General features: G+C 34.0%; 1 protein-coding gene across 1 annotated transcript in view; it reads right to left on the minus strand.

The window, feature by feature from the left end:
* The window catches only part of LOC150105699 (97 kDa heat shock protein-like), a 207079-nt gene that overhangs the window by 125112 nt on the left and 59911 nt on the right, over positions 1 to 22056 (minus strand). Inside the window, exons 6-7 of the mRNA XM_090395021.1 lie at positions 12733 to 12977; positions 7868 to 7944 (exon numbers count right to left, since the gene is read on the minus strand). Coding sequence (XP_090251147.1) covers positions 7868 to 7944; positions 12733 to 12977 — 322 coding nt within the window. The remainder of the gene's footprint in view (positions 1 to 7867; positions 7945 to 12732; positions 12978 to 22056) is intronic.

The raw sequence follows: 22056 nt of genomic DNA on the forward strand, positions 1-22056 counted from the left end.
CTTTCAGGCATTTTCTGCCAAACGAGGCCGGTTTCATCACAATTAAAAACTTGCTTAGGATGATAACCTTTCTCTGCAATAATTTTTTAAAATTCTGCTGGGAACAATGTAGCAGCTTTCTCATCAGCCGATGCAGATTCTCCAGTATTTTTGTTTTTTTAGATTAAACCTAGTTTTGAATCTATGCAACCAGCCGTTGCTTGCTGTAAATAACTTTTCTTCTTCTTCTGTTTCGTCTTGCGGCCACATATCTTCATATAGGATCAATGCTTTTTGCCATAACGTGTTACCGTCAATAGGAATCCTTTTTCTTGTCATGTCTTCCACACACAAATTCAAAGCTTTCTCTACCTTGAGTAGCGTCTTATCATGCACTGTATCCATAACTTTTGCAGATTTGAGTGCAACGGAAAGACTGGCACAAATTTTTTCTTTGTTCTTCTACACTTCACGTATCGAAGATTCGTTTTTATTATAGATCTTGGCAATGGTTGCAATTGACTTTTTTTCTACTTCAATCATATTGATAATCTTTGATTTTTCACTAATACTGAGCACTTCACTTCGGTTTTGAAGCCATTTTTAAATTTTTCACAATTTATTTGCTTGAATTTAAACGCAATTTTTAATGGCAATGACAGACAATCGACTGCTTTCTTCGACAATTCGAGTAAAACTAAACATGAACAAAACATGCAGGTGTAAATCCATACGCCTAGCAAAATAAGTGCATTTTGACAAGTTTTCAGGCCTGCGCGTATGCATGTTTCAACCTGTGTGGCACTCGACTGTTTCGTGCACTTTTTCGAACCGCGGATACGGGGGGGCTACTGTGTATATATATATATATATATATATATATATATTATTTATATCAACTGAACTAATATATTTGATAAAGAATTAATTATTATTATTATCACTTGACACCTCCAGGGAGTCCAAAGACTCATCTACAACTGTCTTCACCACTCAATACACCAACCACAACGAAACGCCATCTACCACTCAACACAACTACTAGTATTTTCATAGACAATCACAAATATCCATGACAGGATTCGAACCTACAACCTTTGGGCTGGAGAGCAGATACGCTAACCACTCAGCCAACTAGGCCAGCAAAGACAATTCAGAAAATGTTTAGTTAGAATCTCTTGATTGTTTGAACTATAGAAACAATAACAGAATTCTAATTTACAGAACTATCAAGTAATAAAAGGCGGTGAATATATTTCATCAAACTTATAAAATCAATGGAGAATACCTTCTGTTTGCTTTCTCAAAAACAATCCTTTTCATTTCTAAAAAGAATTACATTTGCAGTTTTAAACAAGTTCAATTAATTAAGCATGCACTCCCATTTTTATCATGTTAAAAAGATTTATTATTATTAAATAGATTAAAGAACATTTCCCAATAGTACAATATAACACCTGTTCATTTATATTGGGTGTTATATTGGGAAAGGAACTGCCAGAGGAAAGAAAAAGTTCAGCATTATTTCCTTATGTATGGCTCAAGTGGCTTACACAGCACAATAATAATGCACGATTAAAAATTTACATTGCCAACAAATTTTCTTCAGTATTAATCTTTTTTTGTCAAGCCTCCGCTATGGTCAGATCCAGTTTCCATATAAGGTGCTACTAAATGCATCCTAATCCTGATCTTCCTCTAGGTCTTTTCCTGCCATCGAAAACCTGTTTTATTAATCTTTCCTCTTCAATTCTGCTTAAAATGAGTGAATATTGAGCTCAATATTAGCTTTGCTCACACAAAAGACTGCAGTCCTTCCATGTCTTCAGCCTATTTATATCATATTTAAGAAAGCAATAACAGTTTGTGACATTTACAAGTAAACATCTGTATAAAGAAAAGACAAGCCGAATCTCTAATTTTGGTGCCATGTTTCATGTCATTTTCCTTCACATAATATAATCCATATAAATAAACAAATAAATAAGAGTGAAGATACAAATGACTTTTTAAAAAAAAAAAAATAAAAAAATTCACTAGAGAAAACTATCCACTATACCAAGCTATCTGTCATCCATATGAGTTCATCATCATCATCAAATTCCTGCCATGTACCCTCAAGGGGTGTACAGGATATGATAGTACTACATGAAAAAAATTACATCATTATTAATTTCCTATCTACAATTTTCCTCCAAATCAGTCTGTTACTTGTCAAGACTCCAACATTATCAGATCTTATATTTCTATCGTCTAAAGCACTTTGTACCGTATCAATCCACCTATATCTTGGTCTTCCACTGGGTCGTTTTGCTGCCAACCTGGCAGAGAACACTTGTTTTGCTAATCTTTCCTCGCCCATTCTGTTTAAGTGACCATACCACCTGAGATTAGCTCTGCTAACACATTCCTGGATGCTGACAATGTCAAGTTCTTTCTTAATATCCTCGTTTTTAATATGATATTGCCATTGATGCCATCTGTTCGTGCCCCTAATCTTTCTCAGGACTCTCATATCTGTGGTCTCTAGTCTTTGGTCAAGTGTTTTACTTCTGACCCAGCTCTCAGATCCATAAATTAAAACTGGTTTGAACACTGTCTTGTATACAGCTAATTTAGTGTTCAGACTAATTTCGCTCTTATTCCATATGAATTTATTCAATTGACTTCCCACCATACCAGCTTTGCTGATTCTGTTGTCTATTTCTATATTTAATTTATCATCTTCAGTAAAAATCATGCCTAAATAGCTGAAATGTTTTACTTGTTCCACAGGTTCTCCATTCACAACACAGTTGACATTTTCAATGATTCTGCCTTTTTTCATTGTCTTTGTCTTTTTATTGCTGACCTTCCTACCATATCTATTACAAAGCTATTCAATTTAGTCAGAGAATCTTGCAGACTTGTAGCAGATTTATTTAGAAGTATAACATCGTCTGCATAAAGCAAAGAGCTGACATTAACATCTCCAATTTTGATATCATGTTTAATACCACTTTCCTTCATAATGTGATCCATATAGATAATGAATAACAGAGGGGATAATGTACATCCTTGCCTAACACCAGAGTTAACATTAAACCATCTCCCTGTACTTCCTTCGATTCTAACTGCTGACTTTCAACTCAAATAAGGACTAAGTATTGCTTGATATAATGCCCCATTGACACCATATAACTGTAGCGTATTGAATAGCTTCTCTCTTGGTACCTTGTCATATGCCTTTTCCAGATCGACAAAACTTAAATACAGATCTTTGTTATATTCCCATGCTTTCTCGATTATTTGTCGTAAAGTGAAGATCTGATCCTGACAGCCTCTGTTTGGCCTGAATCCAGCTTGTTCTTCACCAAGCTTTTCTTCCACAATTCTTCTCAACCGTTTCTCAAGCATACTTGCATAGATCTTGCCAGGAACACTCAGTAGGGAAATACCTATGTAATTCTCACATGCAGTTTTATTTCCCTTTTTATATATGGGTACTATGAGAGCTCTACTCCAATCATCGGGAATTCGTCCCTCTGTCCAGGCTTTCTGAACTATGCAGTGCAGCCACTGTAAGACTCTTATACCACCATACTTCAGCATTTCTGGTCGAATATCATCTACTCCTGCTGCCTTTCCACATTTCAAGCCTATGAGTTTACTATATATAAGTGTTTACTATAGAATGCATCTGTCTTCAAGTATGTCCATTTCTACCTGTAGAATAAGCTAATGCTATGTACAAAGTTCTATAGCCTCTTCAAGTATGGTTGAATAAATCATCTGAACCTCAGTACAGAAATTCTCACAGTTTATTTCCCTTTCTTACAGATAGCTACTACAAGAACAACTCCAACTGTATGGAGTATGAAACTTACATCTCCATATTTAAACATTTCTGGGTGAACACCTACTCCAGCTGTCTTTCTACACGCATTTGACAGTTTTTACCTTCATACTGAAATGTACTTATGACCACATTCTGCTGGAACATTTTATGCCACTGTTCTACCTTTCTTATTCAATTTTCAAATTAATCTAGAATATCCATCTCGACTTTTATGCTGCTTATCTGATTCCAAATTTCTAAATTTTTCAATTGTCTCCAGAACATTTTGCTGCCTTCATGCATCTGTATTCAACAAAGGTATATGCAGACTTAATTGCCAAGTAATTTCAATGATTTCTTGTTTTCTGGACTTTCTCTTAAGTCCACCATGAAGTTCTAATTTTTCTATCCTTGCAAACAATTTCCCTACATGCTTCCCTGAATTAACTGGTTATTGTTTTCAAACTCATTTTCTCTCAAAATAATATTTGTATGCTTGAGTCTGCAGTTTATCTCTAAAAGCTGAAATTTTTTTTCTTTTATCTTGCTAAAAACTATAATGTTGACAGTTTGATTTCAAACTGCCTACATACTCTTGCATCTTAAGCCAGTATATGAAGATATCATTGTCAACATAAAACATTTCCTGCATGTTCTATCAGTGCAATTTGTGAACATCTTTATGTTGGGCATGGTGCTAGTAATAATTAGTCTGTTCTGAACAGAAATTTAGTAGATATTTGTTAGTTTTGGTATTTTCTACAAATTTCCAAAACATTTCTATATGTCTAGGATTAATTTCCTGCTCTGTTGTGCATGTCTTTGACAAACAGCTTTTCCTTTATGTCAGTTCCCTCTCTAAATGAATTAAATTTCTCTATTTCCCTACTGTATTCTGTGAGACCACAAGCAGATGTATGTCTCATCCAATTTTCCATTTTGATGTTAGCTCACATCACAACTTGAAATTGCCTGCATTCAAGAAATTTAACCTTTGTTTTGAATACTCGAGTTGTTACTTTTTTTCCTGATCACAGATGGACGAATATAACAACTTAATTATATCCTACTTTTTATAATTTCTGTCAGTAATGACAATTTGCCAATTCACTATTTTTTTTAATTTCTCTGCTAGCTCCTTTTTCCCCCAGTGACCTCTACTGGTGATGGTAATTATTTTCACTTTGTTGAGATATTTCGGTTGTTGAAGAAGCTGATTTTTTCACTGTTCATCTTAATTCCCAAACCAAATCAAAGACCTTGTTTAAATTGGTGATGTCCTAGCCAGCATGACATGGTTATACTATCATAAAAGTGGTACAGGATATAATTTGGTCAGTTAAATCCTAAATTACCAGTACATCCTTATTATTATAACTAACAGGCTGTTTGTTATCATTTAAAATTACATTGGAAATAATTAAAAGCTGTGTACACAATTGACTCTCAGTCTGTGTGTGTGTGTTATTCTATATTGTAATTTGTTATAGTAATTTTTTTTTTTATAACAGTGCCATGCCTGTGGGACTTCAGGTAGAGACTACTCAGTAGTTTTTTTTATAGTGAGCAAATTTGTTGCAATGATGTTTGCTTTAGTGATGGCAAACTGTATTTATCAGAATTGCATGTGTTGTTTTGATCAGTTTGCACTATGCAAGATGAAACACCTGAGTATTCAGAAAGAAAAAATTCCTGCCTCCTGTACAAGATCAGCTGACATGCACTAATGAGGTGCACCACCAGTTAGTTTTCCACATTCCTGCTATGTGGAGATCTCTTAGTATCTAGCTATAATCCTAAGTTAAACCATATGACAAATCTCTCTGGCTCAGTGATTTTCAATCTAGTATTACTCCTGTGTGTGTGTGTGTGTGTGTGGTGGTGGTGGTGGGGGGGGGAACTTGGATCAAATCCAACATGTAAAAAAGGAACTTTTGAAGTCCTTGCCTCACCTCTCAAAAAAGTTGCATCAGTCAAGCCTGTTAATTCTTGTATAGTAAATTTCACTTAATAGAATTTTGCCTATGGTTTTTTTGTCTAGGACTTCAGAAATGTGCTATAACAGTGTTTACTATTAAGGTGATATTTATGTTTAATGTTATCTAACATTAATATTACAGCTGTTATATTATTACATGATATAAACATAACATCCTTCCTATTTCTCTAGTACTTTTAAAGGATACCAATGCTTGAATAAGAGGCAGCATGGAATGGATTAAAATGTGAATAAGTTAAATGTGTAAGATAGATCTGTTTCATTTGGCAAGTTTTTTTCAAGATCATGACTTTTTGTGAGTGATGGTGATGCACAAGTTTGAAGTTGTGTAGCTAGCAAATTGCAAGTGTCCATTTGGCTTATGATTAATCAAATGATTCTCTCTCTCTCTAGTAGATAGCAACATTTTCTTTTCATAAATAAATTTTTGTGTGAAGTTGCTAGACGTTCCAGTTAAGTCATGGAATAACAAGACGTTGTCTATATATATAATGAAGCCAGTAATCTTGGCTGCATTAAATGCATATTACAATGACATCTGCTAATGACATAAAAAGAGCACTACAATATCATCAATGTTTTGAAGTTCTTTACACAGTGGTAATCACTGTCCTAACCTGGACTTAAAGACTATTTACTGATTTTTAAATTGAGACTTTCTTTCTAAAGTTCACTTACAACTGCACTGAGACAGTAGTTCAAATCAACATTCCATATTCACTGCATATATCTTATAGCTTCAAGAATGTAATGCTATCTTGTGTTCTGCTTGTTACAAATGTTTAAGAGGTGCTATGAAACACTAATACTAACAGTTATTGTAACAAATTGTGATGCAAGGTAACAATTAACAATTAAAACAATTCAAAAGAGATTCTTATGTGTTTATTTGCTCATTTTAAATATGAGCAAATAAACACATAAGAATCTCTTTTGAATTGTTTCAGGATGTTTCAGCACATTACTTGTGCAGAAACATACTATAAAATTACTGGCAATACTTCTCTCAACTTGGCCTACTTAGAGTATTTAACTATGAGTAGTTAAGGATCAGGTTATGAGATACAATAACTGATGCTGATTCTATGACCTCTAGTGGTTTCCTATCATATGAAAGAATAATGCATGATCACTTGAAAATGTAGTTGTACAGATAGTACTGAGCAAAACTAAATGACTAAGATGTGATGCACCCTAACTTGTGCACAGCCTAACATGGACAAATTAATGGCCAGTCGGCTTCTTAGTGCAGCTTGACTATTTACTCAACCTGTTAGAGATGGAATGAGTGTGATGTCACTTGCCTTCGTATACTGGTTTGACAATCTCAGTACATGAACATGACATGATCATTGTACAGCAGATTGATATGCACAAATTCCCAAACAGTTCCATTGATATATATATATATAGACAGAATACATGCTGTCTGAATGAGATAAGCAAATTTACCTATATTAAGAAGCATGCATTTGGATACAAGTATGGAATATAAGATGTATGCAATGCAAAGCATTGATTTGGGCTATTGTCTCCAGCTGCAATTGTTAGTGAACCTTAGAAGGAAAGTCAATTTAAAAATCAATAAGTACTCTAAGCTAGGTTAGGACTGCAATTATGGATATGGACTCACAAAACAATTATCCAAGAAAATTATTAAAAATGAATGCATCTTATATCTGTCCCAGCACACACCTCATTAAGGAAAAAAAAGTTCAAATACTAATAAATGTGAATTCCTAGGGAGGGAACTAAATTATTACTAACCTGGTGAGCTCTACACAGGCAGTAGAACTTGATAATGCTTAGTCTTATGACCATCCTCCCCATTTCCCTATAGCAGTGATATTCAAAACTGTTCTACACATCCCTGGGATTTCCACAAAAATTTTAAATGTTAATTTGTTTTCTTGAACATTTTTTCTTAATCAATTTATATATTTGTTGAAAAATTGAAAACCTTTAAAAATAAGATTCATGTAGTAATAAGAATTTTAGATATCTGTAAAAAACTATAATATTCTGGAATATATACTTTTGAGTAGTGACATAATGACATTATTACTACTTACTTGCTTCTTGCAGCACCAACTTCATTTTTAACTCAACTCTTTTCAGCAAATCTGCTGATAGCTTCTCAAAATCTTCCCTATTTAAAAAAAAAAAAATTAAAAAACCCAAACAAACTGAATTTCAGATTTTTAAATAATGTGCATACACACAATACTTAAACCATAACATTGATTTTTTTAAATTCACCTATTTTTTGTTATACAAAATCATGCAAAAATATCAAAGAACTAGTTACAGTAATATTTTATCAGAACTGCAAACAAACTTTTTCATTATTATACAAATAGTTTGCTATAACACACAGCAACATTTGCTAAACTAAACATACACATGTAACTACAGTAATAAGATTTTTCAATAAGTAAATATTTCCATTGTAAGCATGCACCCTAACTGTATGTTATTCCTAATATTGTTCGAATTAACTGTACTGATGATACTTAGGATGAAATATTTACTTATTAAAAAATCTTATTACTGTAGTTACATGTGTATGTTTAGTCATGAATGCTCCACAGGTTTTGTTATACAACAAATTTGCTAAACTATTCCTGTTCATATATAGTGATCTTGGCTGGAAAATTGATTTGCTTTCAAAAACACTTAAACTGCCCTTTAAATGCTAAAACCCTTAGATTAGCATCTAAAAACAACAAATGTAACATCTTTTGTTAAATTCATATTTATTTTTATGTTGGGAAGTGAATTAAAAGAACAAGGGTGCTGCTGCAAGAGATTTATGCATGTTCTGTTACTATTATTCAAGGAGAGAAAAAACTTCAGAATTGAACTCAACTTTTCATCTCCTGATACAGTGCTTAACAAATTATACCTGGCTGTAAACAAACTAAAATATGTACTTTGAATATCTTCAAAACTAAGCTAATTGCATAGATGGTAGCCAACTCACCATGTGGATGATAGCTTTGCTAAGCATTCTCTCCACACCATAATTATGGAGCCAGCCCGCCTCCATTTGAGGATACAGCAGCAGAACTTTCTGTACACTCGCCACTAGATAGTACCCAGGACTAAACTTGCTGGCAACACTTCAGGAGGTGTCCTGATTAGATCACAAATAATCCTACTACTGTTTACTCTACCAAGTTGTGCTTAGAAAGAGTGAATAATCAGATTGCAAGAAGCATTGTTGAGTTCAACCAATGGATTGGTTGAACTCAACAATGCATTCAACCAATGATGCGCACCCACCGTGTGGGAGTTCTACTAGTCCTTCATTCTTGCTGCACGCCACTGTTCTACAGTACTGACAAACTCTCACGCACACACACGGTGTTGATTGCCTATTTAAGTTGGATGTGCTGTCATGTGGCTTATGCAACCAGCACTACAAAATTCATGTCAATTTGACCATATGATTGTATTGTTATTGATGTATGAAAGTTTAAAAGTGTGTAGCGCATCAGCACTCATCTTAATTGGTCCAATGCAATTAATTGTAGGATAACTTTGAATACTTTAATTTATCAATTAATATAATTTTAAATATGGAAAGCATAAAGGTCAAATGAACAATAACTATGCTTCATGTGTGCCGTTTATGTGAGAAGCACAAAGGGTTTATGCTTCATGGTGAGATTAGATTATCATCGACAAATACTAGAGTGAGACATGGATAATTTGAATTTTGATACGATTTTTAAATATAGCCATGTAATATGTACAGACCACGTAATCACTTGGAAAATTATTAGTTTTCTGGATTTAACCAAAGAAAGGCTGAAATGACTTATTTTATCGGTGTCCTAAACAAGTCGGTTCACCCTTCACGCATGTAAAACAGATGAAATCAGAAAACAAAACCAGCAACTCATGACAACATTCGATTGGACTGGTTGACACAATAACCAATCGGAGCCATTGATTTCTAGCTGTTATTGTCTCAGTGCTCATCCTGCCTTGCCTTCTGAGCAGTTTAAAACAACTGGAATACTAAGAATTTGAAATGTACAGATGGCACAGCAGGTCAAAGGGCTCAAAAGTGTATGTATTTGTGACCACACACCTGGTAAAGTTACGTAAATGTGATACAATGTTTATGCATCTAAAAGTGTCCTCTTCATGAAGCATAGTATGTTGTGTTTAATTTTAGGAATGACACGAAGCCAGAAAACAATTAGGAAAATCTTTAACTAGAATAAATGCAAATATATAATATCGGTAATACTGATTTTCTGTGGATATGCACCACACACTCTGAATATTCGTCTCTGATATACACACACAATGTGTGTATTTGCTTGTCAATGTTTTGTCCACACACACACAATGGACAAAAGATTAGAGATAGGTGTGGTGGGAAGTTGCGACTGGCATCCTCCATGCAGAATGAAATGTATCCAAACCAAACACGGAGGGTAAACAGGCAGACAGATTTGACATGTGATACAGCTATTTGCTGATGATATGCAGTACTTGCAGAATGAGTTGAGTAGGCTGGAATATTGTGAGCATGTGAAAGTGGCAATCAGTTTAATGTTAAAAAATGCAAGGTCATGCACTTTTGATGGTATTAGATATCCAATATCGTAATATATTTGTGTGATTATGCAAGAAAAAACTGATTAGGCTAGAGCTCTTGGAGTTTTAGTGGATAGGAAGATGAAATTCAAAGGTCATATAGCAAAAATTGTAAATACAACTCAGAGAATACTTGCAATGCTGAAACAAACCTTGACATTCAAAGATAAGTAATTTTGCCTCTTTACAGGGCCTTGATAGGATCTCACTTGGACTACTGCACTGGTCTGGTTTCCATGGCGATTCTGATACAGTGGAGAGAGAGAGCAAAGGAGAGTATCAAAAATGATAGCAGGATTGTGGAATACTGATTATGGAGACAAATTGAGAATTTGTAGGCTGCATATACTAGAAACAGGAGAAAGGGTTGATATGATTAAGACTAAAATTTCTGAAAGGGTAATAGAGAATTTCAGTAGATGGAATTTTTCATTTAATTGGGGGGTGGGGATGCAAGGACATCCTTGGAAGTTGAGAATGAATGCTGTCATGAAGGGGATGAGGGCTAGATTTTTTTCTCTCAGTGGTGCATGATTGGAATGGATTGCCACTGGATATTGTATGTGACAGTAGCATGAATGAATGAATTCAAGAATAGTTATGACAGCTGGTGCAAATAGCATGGCATCCTTTGATCAGTTCCCGACTCCCTAGATGTCTCTCTTAATAACAACAACAACATTGGTTTTTGCACAAAATAAAATTCCATTGCTCATTACATCATCATGTTAAATATTAAATTGTTCTGCTGAGAAGTTACCCAGCTACAGCCTTTAGAAATGTGAACTTTAAGTACAATCACCCTTTATATATCTACTCTATAATATAAAATGATAAGCTTTTTTTGTAACGTTTTTTGTCAAGTTATTTGAAACGTTTTGAAACTCAAGGCTACCTTGAGTGTCGTGTCTTGAAAATTCATGTCATCAGAATTCAAGGAGAACCGGCCTACTAGTCCGGAACTCAGAGGGGTGGGCGCCATAGGTGCCAGGATACGGATCCTCCCCCCCCCCTCGAGTTTTCAAAATTCATCAGAATTCAAGGAGAACCAGCCTACCAGTCCAGAACTCGGGGAGTTGGCCGCCGTGGGGGGGGGGGGGGGGAACCCTTTCGAATCTTCAAAATTCGAGTCATCAGAATTGAAGGAGAACTGCCCTACCAGTCCAGAACTCAGGAATGAATATATATATATATATATATATATTCATTCCTGATCTGCTAACTGCTTGTTTCATTTTGCAATCTTTCAAATGAATCACTCCAGAATATCTATCTTGTTTTCATATCACCTTTATCATCAGCCTCCAGAATATTTTAGAACTACCTAAACTGTTCCAGAATAGTTTAGGTAGTTTTACACAGTATTTCACTTTCTTGTATTTTCAGAGCACAAGCTAACTTATTTGTCATGAACTTTTTTCATTTAATAGCACATTTAATTCTCTGATTATAGCGAGATCTCTAAAATGAGATTTTTAAAAAGTATATAGTTCCTGTACTAATATATTCATAGTGGATGAATAGTATGTTCTGCTCATGTACCCAAAACAGTCATGTACACGCACTCACGTTTGTTTTGAAATATTAGTTGAATTCAGTTACTCTGGTGTCTTTGAAATAAATTAAACAAGTCAGTAATCTCTCTACGCATATGCCTTTTATAGTATTTATTGAATATCAGAAGTTTTTAATGTGCAAAAAGAAGTCACTCATTGAAATGACTTGTTTGAAAAGCAATGTCACATAACCATTTCCATTTTCAAAGTGGGTGTGATGGTGCACAGATTGAATTTCATCTGAAAAAATTTGCTACTTAGAACAAATAACAAATTTTTTAAATTGAAAATGTTCTAAAATTACTTTACTGCAATGAAAACAAGTTGGGCTATATGTTCTAGAGGAAAATTAGATGTGTTTTTTATCAAGGCCATTTTAGTTTTAGTGGTTCAGGTATGAAAAATGTTTACATTTCTCATACCTGTTATATTCAGGTGATATATTTAATATAGTAGTTATTTATTTATTTTTTATCCTTTGCCAATTTAACTCTGCTGGTCACTAGAAAAGACCATTTTGCTGTTGCTATTTTCTTTATGTGTAATTAAAAAAAAAATGTACAAAATCCACATTTCAGTTATAACAAATTAGCTCTCAGTTTTGAGTTGATGTTCAAATGTTCATTGTTAATTTTAATACATAATTTACTTAATCATAAACCATATACAAAATGTCAGGAGTGAATGATATCCATTGAATCTGCCTTTCCTCTGAGAATCATAAGGGAACTGGCATAATTTGTGGGTGTCTATAAATAAAAACTTACCTTTTCATCCTTCCAGTTACATCCTTATCTTCCATGAAACATTCAATATTAAGAGGCAACTCATGAGGATTGGCACTCATTTGCTTCTTTAGTTTTTCACATTCTTGAATTAATCTTACAAGTGCACGTTTATTAGACATGACATCAAGTTTATATTTGGTTCTAAATTCTTCAACAAAATATTTCACTATAACAGTATCAAAATCCCTTCCACCTAAATTTCTGTCCCATATAGTAGCTAAAACCTGTAATGAAAAAATAAATAAAAATTATGTACATACAATCTTCCAACTATAATGCCAATAAGAAAAATGAATAATCCTTTTTAATTATAATAAATCTAAAGAATTTCAATATGATGTAAGAGTTATTTCACTAAAAAAAGATTCTCCTACAGAAATTAGGTGGAAGATGAATTTCATCAGTCAGTGTGAGACCACTGCCCTGCTTACTGGAGGCCCAAAGCAGCTCAAAGGTTCCATGTTTGGTCTTTAGAGGAGGGTTTCTGGACTTTGCAAAAATTATTAAAAAAACATAAACACACACACACACACACACACACATACATATATATACATATATATATATATATATATGTAGATAGATAGATAGATAAAACTAGAAAAAAAAATCTATAGCCTACCCACAATACAAAATGCATTATAGGTTTGCATATAATCTTCATGGGTGAGAACAAAAAAATTCCTTACTACAAATATTCCCAATACTTGTCAGAAAATGATCTGATTGACATTTTGACCCCAAATTTTTCTGTTAATATTGGTTGCTATGTACATTAAATCACCAAGTTACACAAGGTGGATTCTATTTTGGTGCACAGTTATAAAAGGTGATTACTAGGAAACTCATAGTTCAATCAATAAAGTTTTCAAAATCTGGAAAATGCATTGGTATCCTCAAAAGCTGGAAAAGTTCCCTTGTTATATTTTTTGTTGTTGTTGTTTTATTTCTATCATAAGTAAGGCACCCAGCTTTATTTTTATTTTTGTACAGAGTTCCAAATGCAAGAGCACAGCATATTTAGACCTCATAGAATTGAATACAAAATATTCACTTCTCCATACTGTCTAGTCAGAACATTAGAATGCAAATATTCTAATGTTCTAACTATGCCCTCTAATTAAAGTGAAGGGACATATTTTGTGTTTGGAATGCTTCTGTGATCACTTGCTGATTAATCTTTAAAATACCTTAGTAAGTGTAGGAGGTGAAATATTCAGTTGTTTTTTTTACACTGTGATAAATCATTTAGTAATTTGAATAAAATTATCTCTTAGAAATGTATATTTTAGAGAAATAAAATTTTTGTGTATTAAATTTAAAGGTTCTTCATAAGTCATTAATTATAAATGAATGGGTTTACTTATAAACTTTGTACAATGGTCCCCAGTTACAGCAACCATAGATTCAGATATAACATATGCATCAGAATGATTGCTCCCTCTATATATTAATCACTCAGTACAGCGATTATGATCTTTAAAGAGTTCTGCAAAAATGCAACAATTACTTAAAAGTCTACCAAGTTTAAAAACCAATGTGCTAACTTACATTCATTTTAAAATTTGGTATGAAAATTAAGAAATTTAAAGAAAATCCTTAACATCTTTAAATATTTTGTGTTCATTGTAATGTTCAGTATTTTATTGTAGTGAATGTTCATGTAAGTATCATCCAGCACGTGTAGCTTTAACATTGAGTACTCTATTTTGCATTCACTATATACCAGAAAATTTCTAGGTATTGTACTGACTGTTTAATTTATTCTTGAATTCATCCCAGCACAGAGATTATATAGGCACATACATTAGAAATCTATTACACCAATTGAAATTTTTCATATCTGTTAACAGACATTTTATAAAAATGTGTGGTAGACAATGCTATATTTTAAAAATGGTTTGACACATGTAAAGGAAATAAGAATTTATTTCCTTTACATGTGTCAAACTCCTATATATTTCACTAAAATACACAAACATTATTCAAGAAAAAAATGAAATAGTTTGAGAACAGGAACCAAACTTTGGAGATTCAGTGGCAAGCCCTGAAGAAAACATCGACTGATTCAGCCAGAGAGGCACGTGGTGAGGTTGTCTGCAAGGATAGAAAAATCAGAACTCCATGGTGGACACAAAAAATTAAAGAGGCAGTGAAGGAAAAGAAGAAAGAATATATTGAAAGTTCCTGGCAAATAAGTCAGCTTGTGCTCTTAGAGAATACAAAGACAAATGTAAGAAAACTAAACACTGTAAAACTAGCTAAACAAAAGTCATGGAAAGACTTTGGTAAGAATATAAAATAAATATCAAGATGGCAAAGATATTCTGGAGGTCGTTGAAGAAGCTCAGGAATGGAGGAAAGAGTAGTGTAAAAGGAATTAGAGATGATAAAAGTAAGATGAAAACTGGAGAAAGATATCCTTGAAGTATAGAGTAATTACTGTATTTTTCCCATGTATGAGATGATACTTTTTTCTAAATTTTTTAGATCAAAAATTGGGGGGGGGGGGGTATACAGGGGGGGGGGAGTAACCGGTTGAGAGACACATGGTTGCAGTGGTGAAACTGCTAGTACCTTGTCTCCATGAACAGGCCTCCACCAATCACTAGCCTTTGTTAACTCTGTCAATTGACATCATTAATGGCTGATTCTGAATAAACCAATCAGAACTCTGAAAGCATTCATATATCTGCAACTCATTGGTGGGGTAAATTAATGCATTTACAATATTTTGTTAATGCTTGCACTAGCCCATAAAAATGTCCGAAAATAAAAAATGATGAAGAAAATGATATGCCCAGAACTGAGAGTGGTGCATAATTCTTAGTATGTATCTTAAAAATATTACCTAATTACTAAATATACTTTGAATATTTAAAAAATATATCAAATGTGTTCTGTTTTATGTTTAAAATATTGATTTCTTAATTTGGGGTTTGTCTTATACGTGGAGGCATCTTATACACGGAAAAATACGGTACTTCAAAAAATTGCTAAATGAAACAATCAGTGATGGCACAGTGATAAAAAACACTTAACAGGCATGCAAACAGGAATATATATCCATACTTAAGTAGAAAAATCCATCAAAAGCCTGAAATGTGGAAAGGCAGGAGGGGGGGGGGGATGATATTCGACCAGAAATGCCCAAGTATGGAGGTATAAGTCTTACAGTGGCTGCATTGCATAGTTCAAAAAGCAGGGACAGAGAGAAATTCCAGATGATTGGAGTAGAGCTCTCATAGTACCCATATATAAAAAGGGAAATAAAAATGAATGCGAGAATTACATAGGTATTTCCCTAATGAGTGTTCCTGGTAAGATATATGCAAGTATACTTGAGAAACGGTTGAGAAGAATTGTGGAAGAAAAGCTTGGTGAAAAACTGGATTCAGGCCAAATAGAGGCTGTCAGGATCAGATTTTCACTTTACGACAAATAGTCGAGAAATCATGGGAATATAACAAAGATCTGTATTTAAGTTTTGTAGACCTGCAAAAGGCATATGACAAGGTGCTGAGAGGAAAGCTTCAAAACACTACAGTTATGTGATGTCAATGGGACATTATATCAAGTAATACTTACTTGATAATATTTAAATTATATATAATGCGAAATTTATGGTAAAAAATACTACTTAAAGTTAGTGGTTCGCATTATATGAGGATCCTAAAAAATATAACATTTTATTAGACTTGCACACACAATATATACTACCTAATGCCTATGCAACCAAATCGACTTGACCCACTTGCATTCGGTGACTGAGTGGGCATTGTATCTGCGCATACGCTCTCCGTTGCCGAATGATAGAGCACAGTTAGGTATATCGGTTTAACCACAGTTCATTTTAAATATTATTCGTTAAACAAACCTAGCCTGAAAATGAGCCAACTGAAATGTAAACGTTCATCTTTTGAAGTAGGATTTAAATTGTGTGTCGTGCAGTTTGCAGAAGAACATAATATCAGTGTTGCTATGAGAGAATTTGGTGTAGCAGGGAGTAATATTAGACTTTGGCATAAGCAAAAAGACAATCTTGAAAAAATTCCCGAAACGAAACGTGCCCATCGTGGCATCCTTTCCAGAACTCGAAGAAGAGCTAAATGAATGGATTTTGATGGAACGACAAGATGGCATTATAGTAACAAGAAATGCAATTCGTTTTCGAGCTCTACACTTCAATAATGATAAATTCAAGGACACACCAGGTATTTCATCTTTTCTTGCTTTGCCTGGGAGGTGCAACAGATTTATGGAACGCAAAGCATTAACATTACGACACCGAACAAAGAATTGCACAGAAGTTACCAAAGCAGCTTGAAGAAAAAGTGCAGTCCTTCCATAAATTTATCATAAAATTACGGAAGTGTCATGGATATGAACTTTCCCAAATTGGCAATATGGATGAGACGCCCATGTACTTTGATATGCCTGGGAATCTAACAGTAAATTCAGTTGGTGAAAAGGGTGTCTTCATAAACACAACAGGACATGAAAAAAACGCATTTTACCATTGTTGTAGCATGCATGGCAGACGGAACCAAATTAAAGCCAACAGTGATATTTAAAAGGAAGAAAATTCCTTTTAAATGGAACATACATCCAGGTATCTTGTTACATCAACAAAGCATGTTAGTCTGGGATATGTTCCAGGTGCATTTAACAGAGGCAAGCAAAGAGAAAGCACGTGAGCTACATACAGACCTAGCAGTCATAACGGGTGGTCTAACTTCCGTTTTGCAGCTGTTTGATGTCAGCTTGAATAAGCCATTTAAAGATCACTTACGTGAAAAATTGAGAGAATGGATGTCATCTGGTTTGGTGAAGATGACAAAGGGTGGAAATTTTCAGAAGCCTGAGATCACCCTAGTCACCAGCTGGGTTAAAGAAGCATGGGATTCGATACCATCTGAAATGATTCAACTCTCATTTCTTAAATGTGGAATAAGTAATTCAATGGATGGATCCAAAGATCACATCATATACAAAAGTGAGGATGACGCACAACAAATTGGAGAGCATGAAGGCGATGATGACAACTGCTACACTGATGACGCAATCCCTACAGATGAATTTATAAATGAAATGTTTGACGACTCAAAAGATGAAGAAGAATTTAAAGAATTTTGACATTTTGTTTTAAAATAAATATTTCTTTTGTTAATTCATATTGTATTATTTATAATGTTATGGAACAAGATTAACAGATCGCATTATACGTGGACATGGCATTTTAGGGTTAGTTTTCAAACAAAAATTCTAGTTCGCATTATGCGCGATAATATACGGTAGTCTTTATCCGAGTTGTACGTCAGCAGTTAGAATTGAAGGAAGTACAGGAAGATGGTTTAATGTTAAATCTGGTGTCAGACAAGGATGTACATTATCTCCTATGTTATTCATTATCTGTATGGATCACATTATGAAGGAAAGTGGTATTAAACCTGTTATCAAAATTGTTGATGTTAATCTCAGCTCTTTGCTTTATGCAGACAATGTTATACTTCTAAAACAGAATCAATAAAGCTGGTATGGTAGTAAGTCAACTGAATAAATTTGTATGGATTTGGTCAAGTGTTTTACTTCTAACTAAAACACTTGACCAAAGACTAGAGACCACAGATATGAGAGTCCTGGGAAAGATTTGGGGCATGAACAGATGCCATCAATGGAAATATCATATTAAAAATGAGGATATGAAGAAAGAACTTGATATTGTAAGCATCTAGGAATGCATTAACAGAGATAATCTGAGGTGGTATGGTCACTTAAATAGAAGGAGAGGAAAGATTGGCAAAGCAAGTGTTCTTTGCCAGGTTAGCAGGAAAAAAACCCAGAGGAAGAACAAGATATAGGTGGACTGATAAGGTAAAAAAGTGCCTTAGAAGATAGAAATAGATCTGATAATGTTGGAGTCTGGATAGGCAACAGATTGATTTGAAAGAAAATTGTGAATAAGAAGTTAGTAATGATGTAAATTTTTTATGTTGTACTATCATATCCTATACACCCCTTTAGGATATATGTCAGGAATTTGATGATGATGATTATGATATATTTCACTTACTGTACCATGAACACTCAGAAGGAGAGCAAAAGAATTGGTAACAATATTTAAAATATTAACACAAGAACAAGTTAAACAGCATGAATCATACTTTGTCTCAGTCGCAGCTACTGAACACGAGACAACATTATTAAAGTTCAAATGGAATCAGGTCAGGTCAAGTATAGTTTTGTAATTAAAAAATAATAAAAAAATAACGATCAACAGTTAATGGCTATTACTTCTCAAAACTAGGCATTTAGTCTAAGATTAGATAATGATGTAATGTTTGAACATTTCAAGGAATAGATGATCTAATTTAAATCTACTATAGTGTAACATCTTTGATTATAGTGAACTGTCTAATACCTATTAGAAGCAAAGCCTAAACCTTCTGATTCTAGAATCAGAAGGTTTAGGTATATAATCTTGGTGTTCAATTCTTATCCTAGCAGAATGGTCAAAGTCAATATGAACATGGTACTTGAAAGACACCAGGCAAGGATATTGGAGGCAATTGATGTTTAGCAGATGGTAAGAAAGAAGACAACTTTCATGCTGGTTTTAAAGTAGTGTACAGATTGTATTTGCAGAGAATCCTTGCTATTTGTTTGGAAATCACCTTAAGGTAGGATATGGAAATTCTCTTTATATTAAATTGTAGTCTGGCTTAAGAATGACGATTATCAATTATTTTCTAGATGGTAGTTTCTTTATATCCATTAGATAACAAAGCAATTCGTATTTTATTTAATTCTTCTGAAAGAAGGGTATCTGAAGAACAAATTGTATATGATCTGTGTCTTGATAATTACAAGACTTTATAATTTTCTTGCATGAAGGATGATGAAAAGATGGGTGGATATACCTACCAGTGAAGGAAGGCTTTCTGTAGATTTTCAATATTGCCTGTAGAGTTACAGATTACTAAGGTATCCAAAGAAAGGAAGAATCGTTAAATTCACGTTCAGTAGTGAACTTGATGAAGCCATATAAGGAGTTTACCGTTTCCAAAAAAATTGAAGTCATTGTGTTTGAGTGGAACCAGACTGCAAATATATCATGAACAAAACATAGCTAGACATGAAGCTGATTAAAAATAGAGTTAAAAACTTGGCTTGCCAGATGCTCCATGAAGTAATCAACCAAAGCAGGTGAGATATGATTGCCCATGGCAATTCTTTCTATTTTTCTGATTCAATTTGTTCTGCCATGTAAAGCTGCATAGATGGTAAATTTTAAAAATTTAACAATGTTCTCAGGAAAATTATCTTGTAAAAACTGAAGAGTTTCATGGAGGGGTATGTTTGTAAAGAGAGAAACTACATCAAAAGACCATAACATCAGACTCCAGCAATTAAATATCTTTCTCATTGAAGTCGATACTATGTTTAATGTGTCGGTATGACCAGTGAGGTTTCAGAGAAGCTTCGAAACGTATTTTGCTAAATAAGTGGGAGAACCGATGCAATCAACTATTGGACTTGGTGGATAACCACATTTGTGTACCTTGGGAAGGCCATAGATACACACATTCATAGCATGCAAGTTTTCTTCCATCTAGTACTGTCTGATGTCAGGTGTATAAAGTGTGATCTTTCTGACTTACCAGAGATTTCTGCTACTGATAGAGAGATCTATCAGTAGCAGAATTAGTCAGAGGATACTTCATAAACTCAGATATGATAAAGCCTGAAGATTTTGTCTTGAGGTTAACATGTTTTGGCTTTGCTATCTTTATATATAGTTAAAAGTAACGTAGAGATTACATTTAACACTTTGGCAATTTTGGAAATAATTTCCCTTTGGTCTTGTGTATGGGTGTAGTATTTTATCAATTTTATAGGAGTTGTAGTCAGTGGCTAAAAGTTTTAGTCGAATTCTATGGTATAACCTGTGTCTTGGTTACAGATGTTTGGAGGAAATATATTACTGGTGTGATTGTTCAGGTAAGTATGATATGGTATGTAGTAGCATTCTATAAACAGAAAAAGATAATGAGCCTTATGAAAGATTTCCAACTAATGTCTAGGAAGGGCAAATACTGTGATCTTTTTTGCTGTTAACTATAGTACATTTGTACTGTGGGTGGGTTAAATGCACAAACACTATAGTCTGGTTTCAAGACAAATATAGTCAACACCTACAAATGCAACAATAATTGGTTTGAGTGTAAATCTATAATAAGTTATGTGTTCTTTAAGTTTTCTATACAGACATTTGGAGTGGGGGCAGGTAGAGAATTGAGGTCTCTAGTAGTGCTAGATCAGTATGTATGGTAGCAGATAACCTGATTTGTGTATCTTGGGAAGGCCAATAGACACAGATTCATGGCACATGTACACCATAACAAGTTTCCTTCTATCTAGTCCTGTCTGATGTCAGGTGTGCAAAGTGTGGTCTTCCTTACATCAGAAATTATATCAGACATTTTAAGGATGCAGTTTTTCAATATGGACTTATTTGCATTATTTACATTTATCGTACATGCAGGTTATTTTATATGAAAAGAAAAAAATACAAACAACTGAATGGAAATGCAAATTTCCCTCATACTTCTGATAATTTTCTATACAGAACACAGAACAAAGCTGAAAACTAATTCAAACCTGCATCTGCTGCACTAGGTGGTTAATGTATTCACCATTTTAAATACATTTAAACAGCCAACATCCTAAAAATATGCTTAAAGAAAAAATCGAAATAACTGTACCTTTCTTAGATAGTCATCTTTGAAATGATTCATACATATTTTTCTATTTATGACATCACATGCTAGAATACTTCTGGTATTATCCTCAAAAGTCAAATCATCTCTATCTTTGCCATCACTGGCAACCACCAGCATTTTTAGCGAGTGGTTGCCCCTCCACCATAAAATAGATGAAATACATGCCTTCTATTCTTCCTAACACAAGTTCAAAGAAGCTATTCTCATCTCCTATATTCTAAGTATATATGAAAAGTTAGTCAGTACTAAATAAATTTTCCACACCACATTTAAACTACAGGGGTGCTTAAGGGTCAAAGCTGTATAACTGAGAGGGGACCTCCATATAGGCTTTAAAAGGAATGCAGAGAACCGACCAGGGCTTCTGACCTAATGTCCAAACCTCACCTTCTCGTGGTGCAACCTGTTGGGTATCTACTTGGATACTGAACGAACGAGGATGGGCTGGCAATTTGGGATTTAGCCGACCAAATTGTATTCTTATTGGTTAAGCCAAAATAAAAAATGATGGTACAACATG

Source organism: Typopeltis vanoorti, chromosome 6 (assembly GCF_054136105.1).
Source record: "Typopeltis vanoorti isolate ZY-2024b chromosome 6, IOZ_Tvanoo_1.0, whole genome shotgun sequence".
Taxonomy (NCBI): domain Eukaryota; kingdom Metazoa; phylum Arthropoda; class Arachnida; order Uropygi; family Thelyphonidae; genus Typopeltis; species Typopeltis vanoorti.